General features: G+C 51.8%; 1 protein-coding gene and 1 long non-coding RNA gene across 2 annotated transcripts; both read left to right on the top strand.

Annotated features, from left to right (window-relative positions):
• The first annotated feature begins 361 nt into the window (after window positions 1-361).
• CLPTM1 (CLPTM1 regulator of GABA type A receptor forward trafficking) lies at window positions 362-17,964 on the top strand. The gene is made up of 14 exons (XM_086872087.1): window positions 362-460; window positions 1,196-1,326; window positions 3,041-3,164; window positions 3,916-4,074; window positions 5,892-6,009; window positions 7,487-7,572; window positions 8,246-8,366; window positions 9,403-9,647; window positions 10,859-10,952; window positions 12,137-12,327; window positions 13,876-13,971; window positions 14,832-14,967; window positions 15,800-15,967; window positions 16,999-17,964. The coding sequence occupies exons 1-14, from the start codon at window positions 407-409 to the stop codon at window positions 17,169-17,171; spliced, it is 1,896 nt and encodes a 631-aa protein (XP_086728213.1). The 5' UTR covers window positions 362-406; the 3' UTR covers window positions 17,172-17,964.
• LOC147647386 (uncharacterized) lies at window positions 15,262-15,773 on the top strand. The gene is made up of 2 exons (XR_015281585.1): window positions 15,262-15,330; window positions 15,614-15,773. It is a non-coding gene; the product is annotated as an uncharacterized LOC147647386 (long non-coding RNA).
• Window positions 17,965-18,528: the final 564 nt, after the last annotated feature.

Raw genomic sequence — 18,528 nt, 5'->3', positions numbered from 1 at the left:
CCGGTGCCGCTCCCGCCGCCGCCCCCCGAGGCCGCGCCGCCGCCGGACCTGGAAATCCCCGCGCGGGCCGCGCCGCCATTGGCTGAGACCGCCGTGACGTCACCGCCGGGGGCGCGGTCGGGGAAACCCCCACCGGGAGCGCACCGCGCCGCCATTGGCTGAGCGCTCCTGTGACGTTACGAACGGGAAACACCCCTCGGGGCGCGCGCCGGGGGCGGGGCGCGCTCCCATTGGCTGAGCTCCCCTGAAGGGGCGGGGCGGGAAAACCCCCTCCCGCCGGGGGCTGGCCGCGCTGCTATTGGCCAACGCGTTTATGACGTCGCAAAAATAGGAGGCGTGGTTTACTCCGTTTCCCGCCCCTCCCCGGAAGTCTCGCGAGAGCGGCGCGAGAGGCGGCGCAGCAAAGATGGCGGCGCCGGGGACGGAGGCGGCGGCGGGGCCGGGCCCGGGCCCGGGGCAGGTGCGGGGACAGCGCGGCCCGAGCGGCCCCGGGGCTGCGGGAACCGCGAACCGGGAGCCGCGAACCGGGAGCCGGGAGCGGGGCTGCGAGCGCGGGACGGGCAGAGAGAGCGGGGCCGGGGGTGGGGAACCGGGAGAGGGATGAGGGAACGGGAGCGGGAACCGGGAGCGGGAGAAGGGCCCGGAGCAGAGCCCGGGAGCGGCACCGGGGGCGGGCCCGGACGGGCCGGGAGCGGGGAGGATCCGGTGCCCGGGAAGGGTTCGGTGTCCGGTTCGGTGTCCGGTCCGGTTCGGTGTCCGGTCCGGTTCGGTGTCCGGTCCGGTTCGGTGCCGCGTCCGGTGCCGGTGCCCGCTCCGGTTCGGTGTCCGGTCCATCCCGGGGGTGCCGGTGCCCGGGCAGGGCTGGGGAAGGGCTCGGTGCCGGTGCCCGGTCCGGTTCTGTTTGGCACCGGCTCGGTGCTGTGGGTACCGAGCAGCAGCAGGAGCCGGTTCGGAGCCGGTTCGGTGCCGGTTCGGTTCCGTTCGGTTCTGTTCGGTAACGGGGCCGTTCCGCAGGTCCCCGGCAGTACCGGAGGTACCGGCAGTGGGTACAGGTTTGATGCCGGTTCTGGTTCCGGTACCGGCAGCAGTGGGTACAGGTTCCGGTACCGGTACCGGCACTGGGTACAGGTTTGGTTCCGGTTCCGGTACCGGCAGTGGGTTCTGGTACCGGTTCTCTGACTGTTCTCTCTCACAGGTCCCCAGCAGCACCGGTCCCGGTTCCGGTTCCGGTTCCGGTTCCGGTACCGGCAGCTCGGAGGCCGAGAGCCCCCGGGGGCCGCAGCCGGCACCGAACGCGTGGCAGGTGATCAAGGGAGTCCTGATCCGGTGAGAGCGGAACCGGGAACGGAACCGGGAACAGGGAACGGAACCGGGAACGGAACCGGGAACGGAACCGGGAATGGAAACTGGGAATGGGAACGGAACCGGGAACGGAACCGGGAACGGATCCGGGAATGGAAACTGGGAACGGGAATGGGAGCCAGGAACGGAACTGGAACCGGGAACCGAGAACGGAACCGGAACTGGGAATGGGAATGGAACCGGGAATGGGAACCCGGAATGGGAACGGGAACTGGGAACGGGAACAGGAACTGGGAATAGAACCGGGAATGGGAATGGGAACGGGAATGGGAACTGGGAACGGGAATGGGAACGGAACCGGGAATGGGAATGGGAACCGGGAACGGGAATGGGAACGGAACCCGGAATGGGATCGGGAACCGGGAACGGGAGCACATGGGGAATGGGATCAGGATCACCCCGGGATCCATTGGGATCTCTGGGATTGGGATTAGGATCGGGATCACCCCAGGATCGGGATCCTGTTGGGATCAGGAGCACCCTGGGATCGGGATCAGGATCGGGATTGGGATCGGGATCACCCCGGGATCCACTGGGATCTCTGGGATTGGGATCGGGACAGAACCAGGACCCCCAAACCCCGGGATCAGGATCGGGATCAGGATCGGGATCAGGATCGGGATCGGGATCAGGATCGGGATCGGGATCAGGATCGGGATCTGGATCAGGATCGGGATCGGGATCAGGATCGGGATCAGGATCGGGATCAGGATTGGGATCGGGATCAGGATCGGGATCGGGATCAGGATCGGGATCGGGATCAGGATTGGGATCGGGATCAGGATCGGGATCTGGATCAGGATCGGGATCGGGATCAGGATCAGGATTGGGATTGGGATCAGGATCGGGATCGGGATCAGGATCGGGATCGGGATCAGGATCGGGATTGGGATCAGGATCAGGATCGGGATCGGGATTGGGATCGGGATCGGGATCAGGATCAGGATCGGGATCGGGATCAGGATCGGGATCAGGATTGGGATCAGGATCGGGATCGGGATCGGGATCGGGATCAGGATCGGGATCGGGATCAGGATCGGGATCAGGATTGGGATTGGGATCAGGATCGGGATCAGGATTGGGATCGGGATCGGGATCGGGATTGGGATCAGGATCAGGATTGGGATCGGGATCCCCCCGGGGCTCCCTGACCCTTCCCGAATTCCCGGAATTCCCGGAATTCCCGAGCTCCTTCCCGGTTCCCCGGGGTCCAAAGGTCGGATCCGGGCCGGGAGGGGGGAGGGGAATCCTCGGGAATCACCCGGAAAAAGCGGGAATTCTCCCTGGGAAAAGGGGGAATTCCGGCGTTCCCAAAAATCCGGGGGATCCCGGGGGGGATTTTTGGGAAGAGCAAAATCCCAGGGAAAAAGGAAAAAGGATTTTGGGGAAGGGAAATCCCTGGGGAAAAAAAGAGGAATTTTGGGAGGGAAATTCCATAAAAAAGAGGAATTTTGGGAGAGGAATTCCATAAAAAAATGGGATTTTTGGGAGGGGAAGGCAAACCCGTGGAAAAAGAGAGGAATTTTGGGAAAAAAAAATCGGAATTTGGGGAGGAAAAATCCAAAAAAAAGGGAAAAAAACTGGTAAAAAACCCCCAAAAACGGGAATAAAAATCCCCAAAAAAAAGGGGGCAGGGATTTTTTGGGAATTCTGATGGATTTGGCGGCGTTCCCGGCAGGATTTTCATCATCTGGGCCATCTCCAGCTGGTTCCGGAGGGGGGCGGCGCCGCAGGAGCCGAACGGGGCCGGGGGCAGCGCCCGGAGCCCCAGCAGGAACCTCTTCCCTAAGGATACCCTGATGGTGAGCCCGGAAAAACGGGAATGGGAATGGGAAAAATGGGAATGGGAACGGGAAAAACGGGATTGGGAACGGGAAAAACGGGATTGGGGCCAGCAGGAACCTCTTCCCTAAGGATACCCTGATGGTGAGCCCGGAAAAACGGGAATGGGGCAGGAAAAATGGGATTTGGGGATGGAAAATGGGATTGGGATCATGGAAAATGGGATTGGGATCATGGAAAATGGGATTGGGGGATGGAAAATGGGATCTGGGGCCAGCAGGAACCTCTTCCCTAAGGATACCCTGATGGTGAGCCCGGAAAAACAGGAATGGGGCAGGAAAAACGGGATTGGGGCGGGAAAAACGGGATTGGGATCATGGAAAATGGGATTGGGAACGGGAAAAACGGGATTGGGGCCATGGAAAACGGGATTGGGGCCATGGAAAATGGGATTGGGGCCATGGGAAATGGGATTTGGGGGGATTTGCTCCCAAATCCCAACCAATCCGAGATCCCAAAATCCCAAATTCCAGCCCCTAAATCCCAAACCCCAAAATCCCAAATCCCAAACCTCCGAATCCCAACTCCCAAAATCCCAAAATCCCAAATCCCAAACCCCAATTCCCAAAATCCCAAATCCCTGAATCCCAAACCCCAACCCCCGAACCCCAAACCCCCAAATCCCAAATCCCCCAAACCCCCAAACCCCCAAGCCCCAAGTTCCCGGGATCTGGGCGATTCCCATGGGAATTTTTGGGGGTTCCGGGGCAGGACCTGCACGTTTACATCTCGGAGCACGAGCACTTCACCGACTTCAACCTCAGCTCCGCCCTGTTCTGGGAGAAGCGGGACCTGGTCTACGGGGACTGGACCAGCGGCGAGAACGCGGACGGCTGCTACGAGCACTTCGGGGAGGTGGACATCTCCCAGGTGAGGAATTCCAGGAATTCCGGGGGATTTGGGATTGGGGAAAGGCTGCTACGAGCACTTCGGGGAGGTGGACATCTCCCAGGTGAGGAATTCCCGGAATTCCGGGGGATTTGGGATTGGGGAAAGGCTGCTACGAGCACTTCGGGGAGGTGGACATCTCCCAGGTGAGGAATTCCAGGAATTCCAGGAATTCCTGAGGGGTTTGAGGAGGATTCCAGGGAATTCCAGGGGATTTGGGATCGGGGAAAGGGGATTTGGGGTCAGGAAAAGGGAATTCCGACGGATGCTACGAGCACTTCGGGGAGGTGGACATCTCCCAGGTGAGGAATTCCAGGAATTCCGGGGGGATTTCGGGAATTCCGGGAATTCCTGAGGGGTTTGGGGTCAGGGAAAGGGAATTCCGACGGCTGCTACGAGCACTTCGGGGAGGTGGACATCTCCCAGGTGCGGAATTCCAGGAATTCCGGGAATTCTGGGGGATTTCAGGAATTCCTGAGGGGTTTGGGGTCAGGAAAAGGGGATTTGGGATCAGGGAAAGGGGATTTGGGGGGATTTGGGGTCAGGAAAAGGGAATTCCGACGGCTACTACGAGCACTTCGGGGAGGTGGACATCTCCCAGGTGGGGAATTCCGGGAATTTCGGGAATTCCTGAGGGGTTTGGGGTCAGGGGAAGGGGATTTGGGGGGATTTGGGATAGGGGAAAGGGAATTCTGGGGGGATTTGGGATTGGGGAAAGGCTGCTACGAGCACTTCGGGGAGGTGGACATCTCCCAGGTGAGGAATTCCGGGAATTCCGGGGGATTTCGGGAATTCCTGAGGGGTCTGGGGTCAGGAAAACGGGATTTGGGATCAGGGAAAGGGGATTTGGGGTCAGGAAAAGGGAATTCTGGGGGGATTTGGGATAGGGGAAAGGCTGCTACGAGCACTTCAGGGAGGTGAACATCTCCCAGGTGCGGAATTCCGGGAATTCCGGGGGGATTTCGGGAATTCCGGGAATTCCTGAGGGGTTTGGGGCCAGGGAAAGGGGATTTTGGGGGATTTGGGATCAGGAAAAGGGAATTCTGGGGGGATTTGGGATAGGGGAAAGGCTGCTACGAGCACTTCGGGGAGGTGGACATCTCCCAGGTGCGGAATTCCGGGAATTCTGGGGGATTTCGGGAATTCCTGAGGGGTTTGGGGTCAGGGAAAGGGGATTTGGGGTCAGGGAAAGGGGATTTGGGATCAGGGAAAGGGGATTTGGGATAGGGGAAAGGGAATTCTGGGGGGATTTGGGATTGGGGAAAGGCTGCTACGAGCACTTCAGGGAGGTGGACATCTCCCAGGTGAGGAATTCCGGGAATTCCGGGGGGATTTTGGGAATTCCGGGAATTCCTGAGGGGTTTGGGGCCAGGGAAAGGCAATTCCAGGGGATTTGAGGGGGTTTGGGATCAGGAAAAGGCAATTCCAGGGGATTTTGGGGGGATTTGGGATCAGGAACAGGCAATTCCAGGGGATTTTGGGGGATTTGGGGTCAGGAACAGGCAATTCCAGGGGATTTTGGGGGGGTTTGGGATCGGGAACAGGCAATTCCAGGGGATTTGGGGGGGTTTGGGATCGGGAACAGGGAATTCCAGGACATTCCTGAGGGATTTGATCTCAGGGATTGAGTTTGGAATTCCTTAAACCCCAACCTCGGAATTTCCTCCCGGGATTTTCCCATTTCCCCTGAGGATTTTCCGGGTGGGGGAGGGTTTTTCCCGACGTTTCCCGGGTGGGGGAGGGTTTTCCCGAGCCTTTCCCGAGCTTTTCCGGGTGTTTTTTCCCGGGAATTCCCGCAGAGCGTGCAGCGGAACGGCTCCATCTACGTCCACGTTTATTTCACCAAGAGCGGCTTCCACCCCGACCCGCGGCAGAAGAGCCTCTACCGGCGCCTGGCCACTGTCCACACCTCCAGGAGTACGAAATTCCCGGGAATTCCCTGGAATTCCATGGAAATCCCAACCCTTGGGAACCCAAAATCCCCGGGAATGGCCCCAAAACCCCCAGGAATGAACCCAAATCCCCCGGGAATGGGGTTGGGATCGGCCCCGGGAGCCTCTACCGGCGCCTGGCCACCGTCCACACCTCCAGGAGTACGAAATTCCCGGGAATTCCATGGAATTCCCCACCCTCGGGAACCCAAAACCCCCGGGAATGGCCCCAAATCCCCCAGGAATGAACCCAAATCCCCCGGGAATGGGGTTGGGATCGGCCCCGGGAGCCTCTACCGGCGCCTGGCCACCGTCCACACCTCCAGGAGTACGCAATTCCCGGGAATTCCCTGGAAATCCATGGAAATCCCAACCCTTGGGAACCCAAAATCCCCGGGAATGGCCCCAAATCCCCCGGGAATGAACCCAAATTCCCTGGGAATGAACCCAAATTCCCTGGGAATGGGGTTGGGATCAGCCCCAGGAGCCTCTACCGGCGCCTGGCCACCGTCCACACCTCCAGGAGTACAAAATTCCCGGGAATTCCCTGGAAATCCATGGAAATCCCAACCCTTGGGAACCCAGAATCCTCGGGAATGGCCCCAAATTCCCCGGGAATGGCCCCAAATCCTCCAGGAATGGCCCCAAATTCCCTGGGAATGGGGTTGGGATCAGCCCCGGGAGCCTCTACCGGTGCCTGGCCACCGTCCACACCTCCAGGAGTACGAAATTCCCAGGAATTCCCTGGAATTCCATGGAAATCCCAACCCTTGGGAACCCAAAATCCCCGGGAATGGCCCCAAAACCCCCGGGAATGGCCCCAAATCCCCCGGGAATGGCCCCAAATCCCCCGGGAATGGCCCCAAATCCCTCGGGAATGGCCCCAAATCCCCCGGGAATGGGGTTGGGATCGGCCCCGGGAGCCTCTACCGGCGCCTGGCCACCGTCCACACCTCCAGGAGTACAAAATTCCCGGGAATTCCCTGGAATTCCCAACCCTTGGGAACCCAAAACCCCCGGGAATGGCCCCAAAACCCTCGGGAATGGCCCCAAAATCCCCGGGAATGGCCCCAAATCCTCCAGGAATGGCCCCGAATCCTCCAGGAATGGGGTTGGGATCGGCCCCGGGAGCCCCGAGCAATCCCTGGCTCTTGTCCGTGTATCCCAGATGATGGAATTCCCAAAAATCCCTGGGAATTCCTGAAAATTCCAGGGAATTCCCAAAAATCCCTGGGAATTCCCAAAAATCCCTGGGAATTCCCAAAAATTCCAGGGAATTCCCAAAAATCCCTGGGAATTCCCAAAAATCCCTGGGAATTCCCAAAAATTCCTGGGAATTCCCGAAAATCCCTGGGAATTCCCAAAAATCCCTGGGAATTCCCAAAAATCCCTGGGAATTCCTGAAAATCCCTGGGAATTCCCAAAAATCCCGATTTTTTTCCCGGGATTTTTTGTTTTCCCAGTGATCAACAAATACAAACGGAGGCGATTCCAGAAAACCAAAAATCTCCTGACGGGAGAGACGGAGGCGGATCCCGAAATGATCAAGGTGGGAATTCCCGGATTTCCTGGGAATTCTTTGGGAATTTTTTGGGAATTTTTGGGGATTTTTTTGGGGATTTTTTTGGGGATTTTTTGGGGATTTTTTGGGAATTTTTTGGGATTTTTTGGGGATTTTTTTGGGACTTTTTGGGAATTTTTTGGGATTTTTTGGGGATTTTTTGGGATTTTTTGGGATTTTTTTGGGAATTGTTTTTAATTTTTTTTTAATTTTGGGGGGGATTTTTTTTATTATTATTTTAAGAATTTTTAGGGATTTTGGGGGATTTTTTTAAAGGAATTTTTGTTAATTTTCAGGGATTTGGGGGGGATTTTTTTGATGATTATTTTGGGAATTTTTTGGTGGAATTTTTTCTAATTTGGGGGGAATTATTTTTAATTTTTTGGGGTTTTTTGTGGAAATTTTTTCTAATTTTTGGTGGGAATTATTTTTAATTTTGGGGGGATTTTTTGATGGAATTATTTTTAATTTTGGGGGGATTTTTTGATGGAATTATTTTTAATTTTGGGGGATTTTTTGGTGGAATTTTTTTTAATTTTGGGAGGATTTTTTGGTGGAATTTTTTTTAATTTGGGGGGGATTTTTTGGTGGGAATTTTTTTTAATTTCAGGAGGATTATTTTGGGTGAATTTTATTCAATTTTGGGTTTTTTCTTTCTCAGAGAGCCGAGGATTTCGGGCCGGTCGAGGTCATTTCCCACTGGCACCCGAACCTGACCATCAACATGGTGGATGACCACACGCCCTGGGTGAGGGGCAGCGTCCCCCCGCCGCTGGACCAGTGTGAGCAGCCAAAAATTCCTGGGAAAACCCAGAATTCCCGGAAAAAACCCAAAATTCCCGGGAAAACCCAAAAATCCCCGTCCAAAACGGGCGTGGTTTGGGGTTTGGTGCCTCCCAGTCCATCCCAGTTCAATCCCAGTCCCTCCCAGTCCATCCCAGTCCCTCCCAGTCCCTCCCAGTCCAGCCCAGTCCATCCCAGTCCCTCCCAGTCCATCCCAGTCCCTCCCAGTCCAGCCCAGTTCAATCCCAGTCCATCCCAGTCCATCCCAGTCCCTCCCAGTCCCTCCCAGTCCATCCCAGTCCCTCCCAGTCCCTCCCAGTCCCTCCCAGTCCAGCCCAGTCCAGCCCAGTCCAGCCCAGCATCCCAGTCCATCCCAGTCCATCCCAGTCCCTCCCAGTCCGCCCCAATCCCCCATTAACCCAAATTAACCCAATAACCCATTTAAACCTTTTCCCCCCCATTCCCAGTTTAAACCCATTTTACCCATTTATACCCATTTAACCCCATTTCCCCAATTTATTCTCATTTTTAACCCTTTTCCCCCCATTTCCCCCCCATTTCCCCCCTTTTTAACCAATTTATTCTCATTTTTAACCCATTTCCCCCATTTTTCACCAATTTATCCCCATTTTTAACACATTTATCCCCATTTTCCCCCCATTCCCCCCTTTTTAACCAATTTATTCTCATTTTTAACCCTTTTCCCCCCTTTTCACCCCCATTTTCCCCATTTTTACCCAATTTATCCCCATTTTTAACCCATTTATCCCCATTTTCCCCCATTTTAATCAAATTTATCCCCATTTTTAACCCATTTATCCCCATTTCCCCCCCATTCCCCCATTTTTAACCAATTTATCCCCATTTTTAACCCATTTATCCCCATTTTCCCCCCCATTCCCCCCTTTTTAACCAATTTATCCCCATTTTTAACCCATTTATCCCCATTTTCCCCCCCATTCCCCCCTTTTTAACCAATTTATCCCCACTTTTAACCCATTTATCTCCCCCTTTCCCGCCCGTTTCTCCCCCCAGACGTGAAATTCGACGCTCTGAGCGGGGACTATTTCCCCATCCTGTATTTCAACGATTACTGGAACCTGCAGCGGGATTATTTCCCCATCAACGAGAGCGTGCGGCGCCTGCCGCTGCGCCTCTCCTTCTGCCCGCTCTCGCTCTGGCGCTGGCAGCTCTACGCCGCCCAGAGCTCGCGCTCGCCCTGGAACTTCCTGGCGGACGAGCTGCTCGAGCAGTCCGACGACGAGCAGGACTCCGTCAAGGTCAGCATCCGCACTTTCCAGAACTTTCCAGCCGTTTTCCCCTTTTTTTGGTGATTTTTCCCCGTTTTATTCTGATTTTCCACCTTTTTTTTGTGATTTTTCCCCGTTTTATTCTGATTTTTCCCCATTTTTTTAGGATTTTTCCCCATTTTTTTAGGATTTTTCCCCATTTTATTCTGATTTTTCCCCATTTTTTTAGGATTTTTCCCCATTTTTTTATGATTTTTTCCCCATTTTATTCTGATTTTTCCCCATTTTTTTATGATTTTTTCCCCAATTTATTTTGATTTTTCCCCATTTTTTTATGATTTCTCCCATTTTATTCTGATTTTTCCCCATTTTATTCTGATTTTTTCCCCAATTTATTTTGATTTTTCCCCATTTTTTTATGATTTTTCCCCATTTTTTAATGATTTTTCCCCATTTTTTAATGATTTTTCCCCATTTTTCTATGATTTTTTTCCCCATTTATTCTGATTTTTCCCCATTTTATTCTGATTTTTCCCCATTTTTTTGTGATTTTTTCCCCCTTTTATTCTGATTTTTCTCCATTTTTTTATGATTTTTTTCCCCAATTTATTCTGATTTTTCCCCATTTTTTTTATGATTTTTCCCCATTTTTTTATAATTTTTTCCCCATTTTATTCTGATTTTTCCCCATTTTTTTATGATTTTTCACGGATTTTTTATGATTTTTTCCCCATTTTTTTATGATTTTTCGCGGACTTTTTATGATTTTTTTTCCCCATTTTTCCCCCATTTTATTCTGATTTTTCCCCATTTTATTCTGATTTTTTTCAGATTTTTTTGATTTTTTTCCCCGTTTTTTTCTGATTTTCCCCCATTTTTTCCCAGATTTTTCCCCATTTTTTTTTGATTTTCCCCCCATTTTTCCCCATTTTTTCCCAGATTTTTCCCCATTTTTTTCTGATTTTCCCCCATTTTTCCCCATTTTTCCCCATTTTTTCCCCCATTTTTCCCCCATTTTTCCCCCCATTTTTCCCCATTTTTTTTCTGATTTTCCCCCATTTTTCCCCCCATTTTTCCCCATTTTTTCCCAGATTTTTCCCCATTTTTTTTCTGATTTTTCCCCGTTTTTCCCCCCATTTTTCCCCATTTTTTTTCTGATTTTTTCCCCATTCCCGCTGGGTTTTTCCCCGCTTTTTCCCGTTTTTTTTCCCGGATTTCTCCCGGATTTTCCCCTTTTCCAGGTGGCTCTCCTGGAGACCAATCCGTACCTCCTGGCTCTCACCATCGTCGTCTCCATCGTCCACAGCGTCTTCGAGTTCCTGGCCTTCAAAAACGGTGACAATTCCCGGATTTCCCCCTTTTCCCGGGAATTCCATCCCGCAATTCCCTTTTCCCGCCATTCCCAATGGGATTTTCCCGCCAAATCCCCATTTCCCGCCGTTCCCACTGGGATTTTAGCTCCAAATCCCCATTTCCCACCATTCCCACTGGGATTTTAGCTCCAAATCCCCATTTCCCGCCATTCCCAGTGGGATTTTTTCCCTGAATTCCCCGTTTTTCTTCCATTCCCAATGGGATTTTTTCACTTTAAAGACCCCAAAAATTCCCATTCCCGCCATTCCCAGTGGGATTTTCCCCCCAATCCCCATTTCCCACCCATTCTCTCCATTCCCAAACCCAAATCCCCATTTCCCACCATTCCCAATGGGATTTTTCCCCCCAAAATCCTCTTTTCCCACCCTTTTCTTCCATTCCCAACCGGATTTTCCCCCCAAATCCCCATTTCCCACCATTCCCAATGGGATTTTTCCACTTTAAAGACCCCAAAAATTCCCGTTCCCATCATTCCCAGTGGGATTTTTACCCCCAAATCCCCATTTCCCACCCTTTTCACCCATTCCCAGTGGGATTTTTCCACTTTAAAGACCCCAAAAATCCCCATTTTCTCCATTCCCAATGGGATTTTTCCCCCCAAATCCCCATTCCCACCATTCCCAATGGGATTTTTGCCCCCAAATTCCCATTTCCCACCATTCCCAATGGGATTTTTCCATTTTAAAGACCCCAAATCCCCATTCCCGCCATTCCCAATGGGATTTTTCCCCCCAAATCCCCATTTCCCACCATTCCCAATGGGATTTTTTCACTTTAAAGACCCCAAATCCCCATTCCCACCATTCCCAGTGGGATTTTTTCACTTTAAAGACCCCAAATTCCCATTTTCACCCATTCCCAATGGGATTTTTCCCGGCAGACATCCAGTTCTGGAACAGCCGGCAGTCCCTGGAGGGCCTCTCGGTGCGCTCGGTGTTTTTCGGGGTGTTCCAGTCCCTGGTGGTTCTGCTCCCCAAAAATCCCCATTTCCCACCCATTCCCACCATTCCCAAACCCCAAATCCCCATTCCCACCATTCCCAATGGGATTTTTGCCCCCAAATCCCCATTTTCACCCATTCCCAATGGGATTTTTGCCCCCAAATCCCCATTTTCACCCATTCCCAATGGGATTTTTCCCGGCAGACATCCAGTTCTGGAACAGCCGGCAGTCCCTGGAGGGCCTCTCGGTGCGCTCGGTGTTTTTCGGGGTGTTCCAGTCCCTGGTGGTGCTCCTGTACATCCTGGACAACGAGACCAACGTGGTTGTTCAGCTCAGCGTCCTGGTGGGGCTCCTCATCGACCTCTGGAAGATCACCAAGGTCATGGACGTGCGGGTGAGCCGGGGGAAAAACGGGGAAAAAACGGGGAAAAAAACGGGAATTCGGGAATGGGGGGCTCTGCAGGGGCTGGGGATGGGGTTTGAGGGGTTAAATCGGGGCTTTTCCCAGAAAAAGTGGGATTTTGGGGGTTGAATTGGGATTTTTTTGGGGTTGAATTGGGATTTTCCCAGAAAAATTGGGATTTTTTGGGGTTGAATTGGGATTTTCCCAGTTAAATTGGGATTTTTTGGAGTTAAATTGGGATTTTCCCAGTTAAATTGGGATTTTTTGGAGTTAAATTGGGATTTTCCCAGTTAAATTGGGATTTTTTGGAGTTAAATTGGGATTTTCCCAGTTAAATTGGGATTTTTTGGAGTTAAATTGGGATTTTCCCAGTTAAATTGGGATTTTTTGGGGTTGAATTGGGAATTTTTGGGGTTGAATTGGTTTTTTGAGGTTGAATTGGGATTTTTCCCAGTTAAATTGGGATTTTTTGGGGTTGAATTGGGATTTTCCCAAAGAGTTAAATTAGAATTTTCCCATGGGGGAAATTTGGGATTTTCCTGCGGGTAAATTTGGGATTTTCCCATTTTCCCATGGTTAAATTTGGGATTTTCCCGTTTTCCCATGGATAAATTTGGGATTTTCCCGTTTTCCATGGATAAATTTGGGATTTTCCCGTTTTCTGTGGGTAAATTTGGGATTTTCCCGTTTCCCCATGGATAAATTTGGGATTTTCCCATTTTCCCATGGATAAATTGGGGATTTTCCCGTTTTCCGTGGATAAATTTGGGATTTTCCCGTTTTCCATGGATAAATTTGGGATTTTCCCGTTTTTCCGTGGATAAATTTGGGATTTTCCCGTTTCCCATGGATAAATTTGGGATTTTCCCATGGATAAATTTGGGATTTTCCCATTTTCCCATGGATAAATTGGGGATTTTCCCGTGGATAAATTTGGGATTTTCCCGTTTCCCATGGATAAATTTGGGATTTTCCCGTTTCCCATGGATATATTGGGGATTTTCCCATTTTCCCATGGATAAATTGGGGATTTTCCCATTTTCCCATGGATAAATTTGGGATTTTCCCATGGATAAATTTGGGATTTTCCCGTTTCCCCATGGATAAATTCGGGATTTTCCCGTTTTCCATGGATAAATTTGGGATTTTCCCGTTTTTCCGTGGATAAATTTGGGATTTTCCCGTTTCCCATGGGTAAATTTGGGATTTTCCCGTGGGTAAATTTGGGATTTTCCCGTTTTCCGTGGGTAAATTTGGGATTTTCCCATTTTCCCATGGATAAATTTGGGATTTTCCCGTTTCCCATGGGTAAATTTGGGATTTTCCCATGGATAAATTTGGGATTTTCCCGTTTTCCGTGGATAAATTTGGGATTTTCCCGTTTCCCATGGGTAAATTTGGGATTTTCCCGTGGATAAATTTGGGATTTTCCCATTTTCCCATGGATAAATTTGGGATTTTCCCATTTTCCCATGGATAAATTTGGGATTTTCCCGTTTTCCATGGATAAATTTGGGATTTTGCGGCTGTTTGGGGCAGCTGGAGCGGCAGCAGAAAGTGGCCGGGATCTTCCCCCGGCTGAGCCTCAAGGACAAATCCACCTACGTGGAATCCTCCACCAAGGTCTACGACGACGTGAGTCGGGAATCCGGGGCGGAATTCCGGGAATTCCCGCGGGAATCGCCCCAAATCGTCCCCGGGATGGGCGGGAACGGCAAAAGGATCCGGCCCGGAGCGGTGGGAAATGGACCCGGAATTCCTGGGAATGACCCCAAAACTGACCCAAAATTCCTGGGAATGACCCAAAACTGACCCAAAATTCCTGGGAATGACCCCAAAACTGACCCGGAATTCCTGGGAATGACCCCAAACTGACCCGGAATTCCTGGGAATGACCCCAAACTGACCCGAAATTCCTGGGAATGACCCCAAACCTGACCCAAAATTCCTGGGAATGACCCCAAAACTGACCCAAAATTCCTGGGAATGACCCAAAACTGACCCAAAACTCCCGGGAACGACCCCAAACTGACCCAAAATTCCTGGGAATGACCCAAAACTGACCCAAAATTCCCGGGAATGGCCCCAAATCAACGGGAAATGGACCTGGAATTCCTGGGAATGACCCAAACCCACCTGGAATTCCCAGGAATGACCCCAAACTGACCCAAAATTCCCGGGAACGACCCCAAAACAACAGGAAATCCCCCCAAATCTCCCAGGAACGACCCCAAACCGACCCAAAATTCCCAGGAATGACCCCAAAATAACAGGAAATCCCCCCAAAATTCCCAGGAACGACCCCAAACCGACCCAAAACTCCCAGGAACAACCCCAAACCGACCCAAAATTCCCAGGAATGACCCCAAAATCGTGGGAAATCCCCCCGAATCTCCCAGGAAGGACCCCATCCCCCTCCCCTGCCCCTCCCCCCGCTCCCGGCCGTGTTTTCCCGGGCTTTGGGGATTTTTGGGATGCAATTCCCGCTTTTCCAGATGGCGTTCCGGTACCTGTCGTGGCTGCTGTTCCCGCTGCTGGGCTGCTACGCCGTCTACAGCCTGCTCTACCTGGAGCACAAGGGCTGGTACTCCTGGCTGCTGGGGATGCTCTACGGCTTCCTGCTCACATTCGGTGAGAATTCCCAAAAAAACACCGGGAAAAACCGTCCGGAAAAATCCCTGGGGAAAATAAACCCAAAAAATCCCGAAAATCCCCGGGAAAATCCCAAAAATCCCCGGGGAAAATGAAAAATCCCTGGTGCTCCTGGCTCCTGGGGATGCTCTACGGCTTCCTGCTCACATTCGGTGAGAATTCCCAAAAAAACTCCTGGAAAAACCGTCCGGAAAAATTCCCGGGAAAAATGGGACCCAAAAAATCCCGTAAACCCAAAAAATCCCAAAAATCCCCGGGAAAATCCCGAAAATCCCCGGGAAAAATGAATCCCCTGGTGCTCCTGGCTCCTGGGGATGCTCTACGGCTTCCTGCTCACATTCGGTGAGAATTCCCAAAAAAAACACCGGGAAAAATCACCTGGAATGGTCCCAAAAATCCCCGGGAAAAATGGAAAATCCCTGGGGAAAATAAACCCAAAAAATCCCGAAAATCCCTGGGGAAAAATGGAAAATTCCCGGGAAAAATGGAGCCCAAATTGTCCCAAAAATCCCCGGGAAAATTGGAAAATTCCCAGGGAAAATAAACCCAAAAAAATCCCCCAAAAATTCCCAAAAAATTCCCAAAAATTCCCAAAAATTCCCAGAATTCCGGTTTTTCCCCCCAGGATTCATCACCATGACCCCCCAGCTGTTCATTAACTACAAGCTGCAGTCGGTGGCTCACCTGGGAACCCCCAAAAATTGCTTTAAAATCCCCAAAAATCCCCCAAAAAATTCCCAAAAAATTCCCAAAAATTCCCAAAAATTCCCAAAAATTCCCAAAAATTCCCAGAATTCCGGTTTTTCCCCAGGATTCATCACCATGACCCCCCAGCTGTTCATTAACTACAAGCTGCAGTCGGTGGCTCACCTGCCCTGGCGGATGCTCACCTACAAGGCCCTCAACACCTTCATCGACGACCTCTTCGCCTTCGTCATCAAGATGCCCATGATGTACAGGATAGGCTGCCTGAGGGACGGTACGGAGCCAAATCCCGGGAATTCCGGGAATTCCGGGAATTCTGGGAGGGTTTGGGGGGGTCCGGAGGGGATTTGGGGCTCTAAAGGGGAATTTTTGGGGTTTTTCAAAGGGAATTTTTGAGGTTTCTGAAGGGAGGTTTTGGGTTCTAGAAAGGAATTTTGGGATTCTGGGTGGGATTTTGTGGAATTTTGGGATTTTGGGTGGGATTTTGGGGATTCTGGGTGGGATTTTGGGGATTTTGGGTGGGATTTGGGGATTCCGGAGGAGATTTCGGGGCTCCAGGAGGGAGTTTTGGGGTTCTAAAGGGGAATTTTTGGGGTTTTTCAAAGGGAATTTTTGGGGTTTTTCAAAGGGAATTTTTGGGGTTTCTGAAGGGAGGTTTTGGGTTCTAGAAAGGAATTTTGGGATTCTGGGTGGGATTTTGTGGAATTTTGTGATTCTGGATGGGATTTTGGGATCTTGGATGGAATTTTGTGGAAATTTGGGATTCTGGGTGGGATTTTGGGGATTCCAGGAGGGAGTTGGGAACTTTCAGCGGGAATTTGGGGGTTCCAGTGGGAATTTGGGGTTTCCAGCGGGAATTTGGGGTTTCCAGTGGGAATTCGGTGTTTTTAGCGGGAATTTGGGGTTTTTAGCAGGAATTTGATGTTTTTAGTGGGAATTTGGGGTTTCCGGCGGGAATTCGGTGTTTTTGGCGGGAATTCGTTGTTTTTGGTGGGAATTTGGGGTTTCCGGCGGGGATTTGGTGTTTTTGGCAGGAATTCGGGGTTTCCAGCAGGAATTTGATGTTTTTAGCGGGAATTTGGGGTTTTTAGCGAGAATTTGTTGTTTTTGGTGGGAATTGGGGGTTTCCAGCGGGAATTTGGTGTTTTTAGCAGGAATTTGATGTTTTTGGCGGGAATTCGTTGTTTTTGGCGGGAATTTGGGGTTTTTGGCGGGGATTCCCCCGTCCCTTTGGGGAATTCCGCCTTTTCCCGCCGATCCGAGCCCGGAATTCCCGGTTTTTTCCTCTCCCTCCCCTCCCGGCAGACGTGGTGTTCTTCATCTACCTGTACCAGCGCTGGATTTACCGCGTGGATCCCACGCGCGTCAACGAATTCGGCGGCACCGGAGAGCCCCTCCCCCCCCGCCCCTCCCCCACAGCGCTGCCCCCCGCCCCTCCCCCCCCCGACAAACCCCCAGAGGACAAAAAGAAGGAATAGCCCCTCCCCCCACCCCACCCCTCCCCCCCCGCCCCTCCCCCCACCCCTCCCCCACCCCCCCCTTTTTTTTTTTTTTTTTCTCTCCTTCCGGAAAAAAAAACCCCGAAAATTCCCCAAAAAAATTCTGGAAAATTCCCTGGGGGTGGGGGAGGGGATGGTCCCGCCCCTCCCCCCACCCGGATTTTGGGATTTCGCTGGGGAGGGGGGGGGGGGGTTGGGAATTTGGGGGAGAAACGTTGGAATTTCGGAGGAATTTCGGAGGAATCCGGAGGGAATCGGGAGAAATCCCGGAATGAGTTTTTGGAGGGAATTTTGGGATAAATTTCGGAGGGAATTTGGGATCAACCCGGAGGGATTCTGGAATGAATTTTTGGGAATTAATTTTTTTGGAATGAATTTGGGATCGAATCCGGAGGGAATCTCGGAAAAATTTTGGGGGGGAATTTTTGGAAAATTCTGGATTTTTGGAGGGAATTTTGGAGAAATTCGGGACCAACCTGGAGGAAACTTCGGAGAAATTTTGGACAATTCCGGAAAAACCTTGGAAGGATTTTGGAGGGAATTTGGAGGGAATTTTGCAGGAGATTTTTGCGGGATTTGGGGGGGGGGATTTTGGCGGGAATCTGGGGGGGATTTTGGCGGGATTTGGGGGGATTTGGGGGGGATTTTGGGGGTGTCCCCCCTCCTCTCTCTCCCGGTTTTGTCGCGTCCCTGTCGTGCTCCATCCATCCCATCGTCCGCTGTGGTAGGAAAAGTCTCCACGGAGCCATAAAAGAGCTGATTTCACCCCAAATCCGAGCCCGAATTCCGTCTCTCGCTCCCCTCCCCCCATCCCCTCCCCCTTGGGCCTTCCCCTAAAAATTTGGGATTTTTCCGGGGGGGTTTTCCCGTTTTTCTGGGGTTTTTCCCCAAATTTTTGGGGGCTTTTCCCATTTTTCGGGGCGTTTTTCCCAGCTTTTTCAGGTATTTTCCCACTTTTCGGGGTGGTTTTCCCACTTTTCCCACTTTTTTTGGGGCCTTTCCCAACTTTTTCAGGGATTTTCCCAATTTTTTGGGGGGTGTTTCCCGCCAATTTGGGATTTTCCCGGTTTTTTGGGGGGGGGTTTCCCACTTTTAGGGGAATTTTCCCAAATTTCCGGGGGGGTTTTCCCAAGTTTTTTTCCCTCTTTTCGGGGTTTTTTTCCCCATAATTTGGGGGGTCCCGGGAATTTTGGGGGGGGTCCGGGGGGGGGGGGTCTCTCCGCCTTTCCCCAGTCACGTGACCTGGAGCGGGCGCTCCCATTGGCGGGTGGAGCTGTCGGTCAAGCGGGAGGGGGCGGGACTTGAGAGGGGCGGGGCTTGGGGAGTTCGGGATTCG

This window comes from Cyanistes caeruleus, chromosome 38 (genome assembly GCF_971803275.1).
Source record: "Cyanistes caeruleus chromosome 38, bCyaCae1.hap1.1, whole genome shotgun sequence".
NCBI lineage: Eukaryota > Metazoa > Chordata > Aves > Passeriformes > Paridae > Cyanistes > Cyanistes caeruleus.
This window is presented reverse-complemented; position numbering and strand designations above follow the sequence as displayed.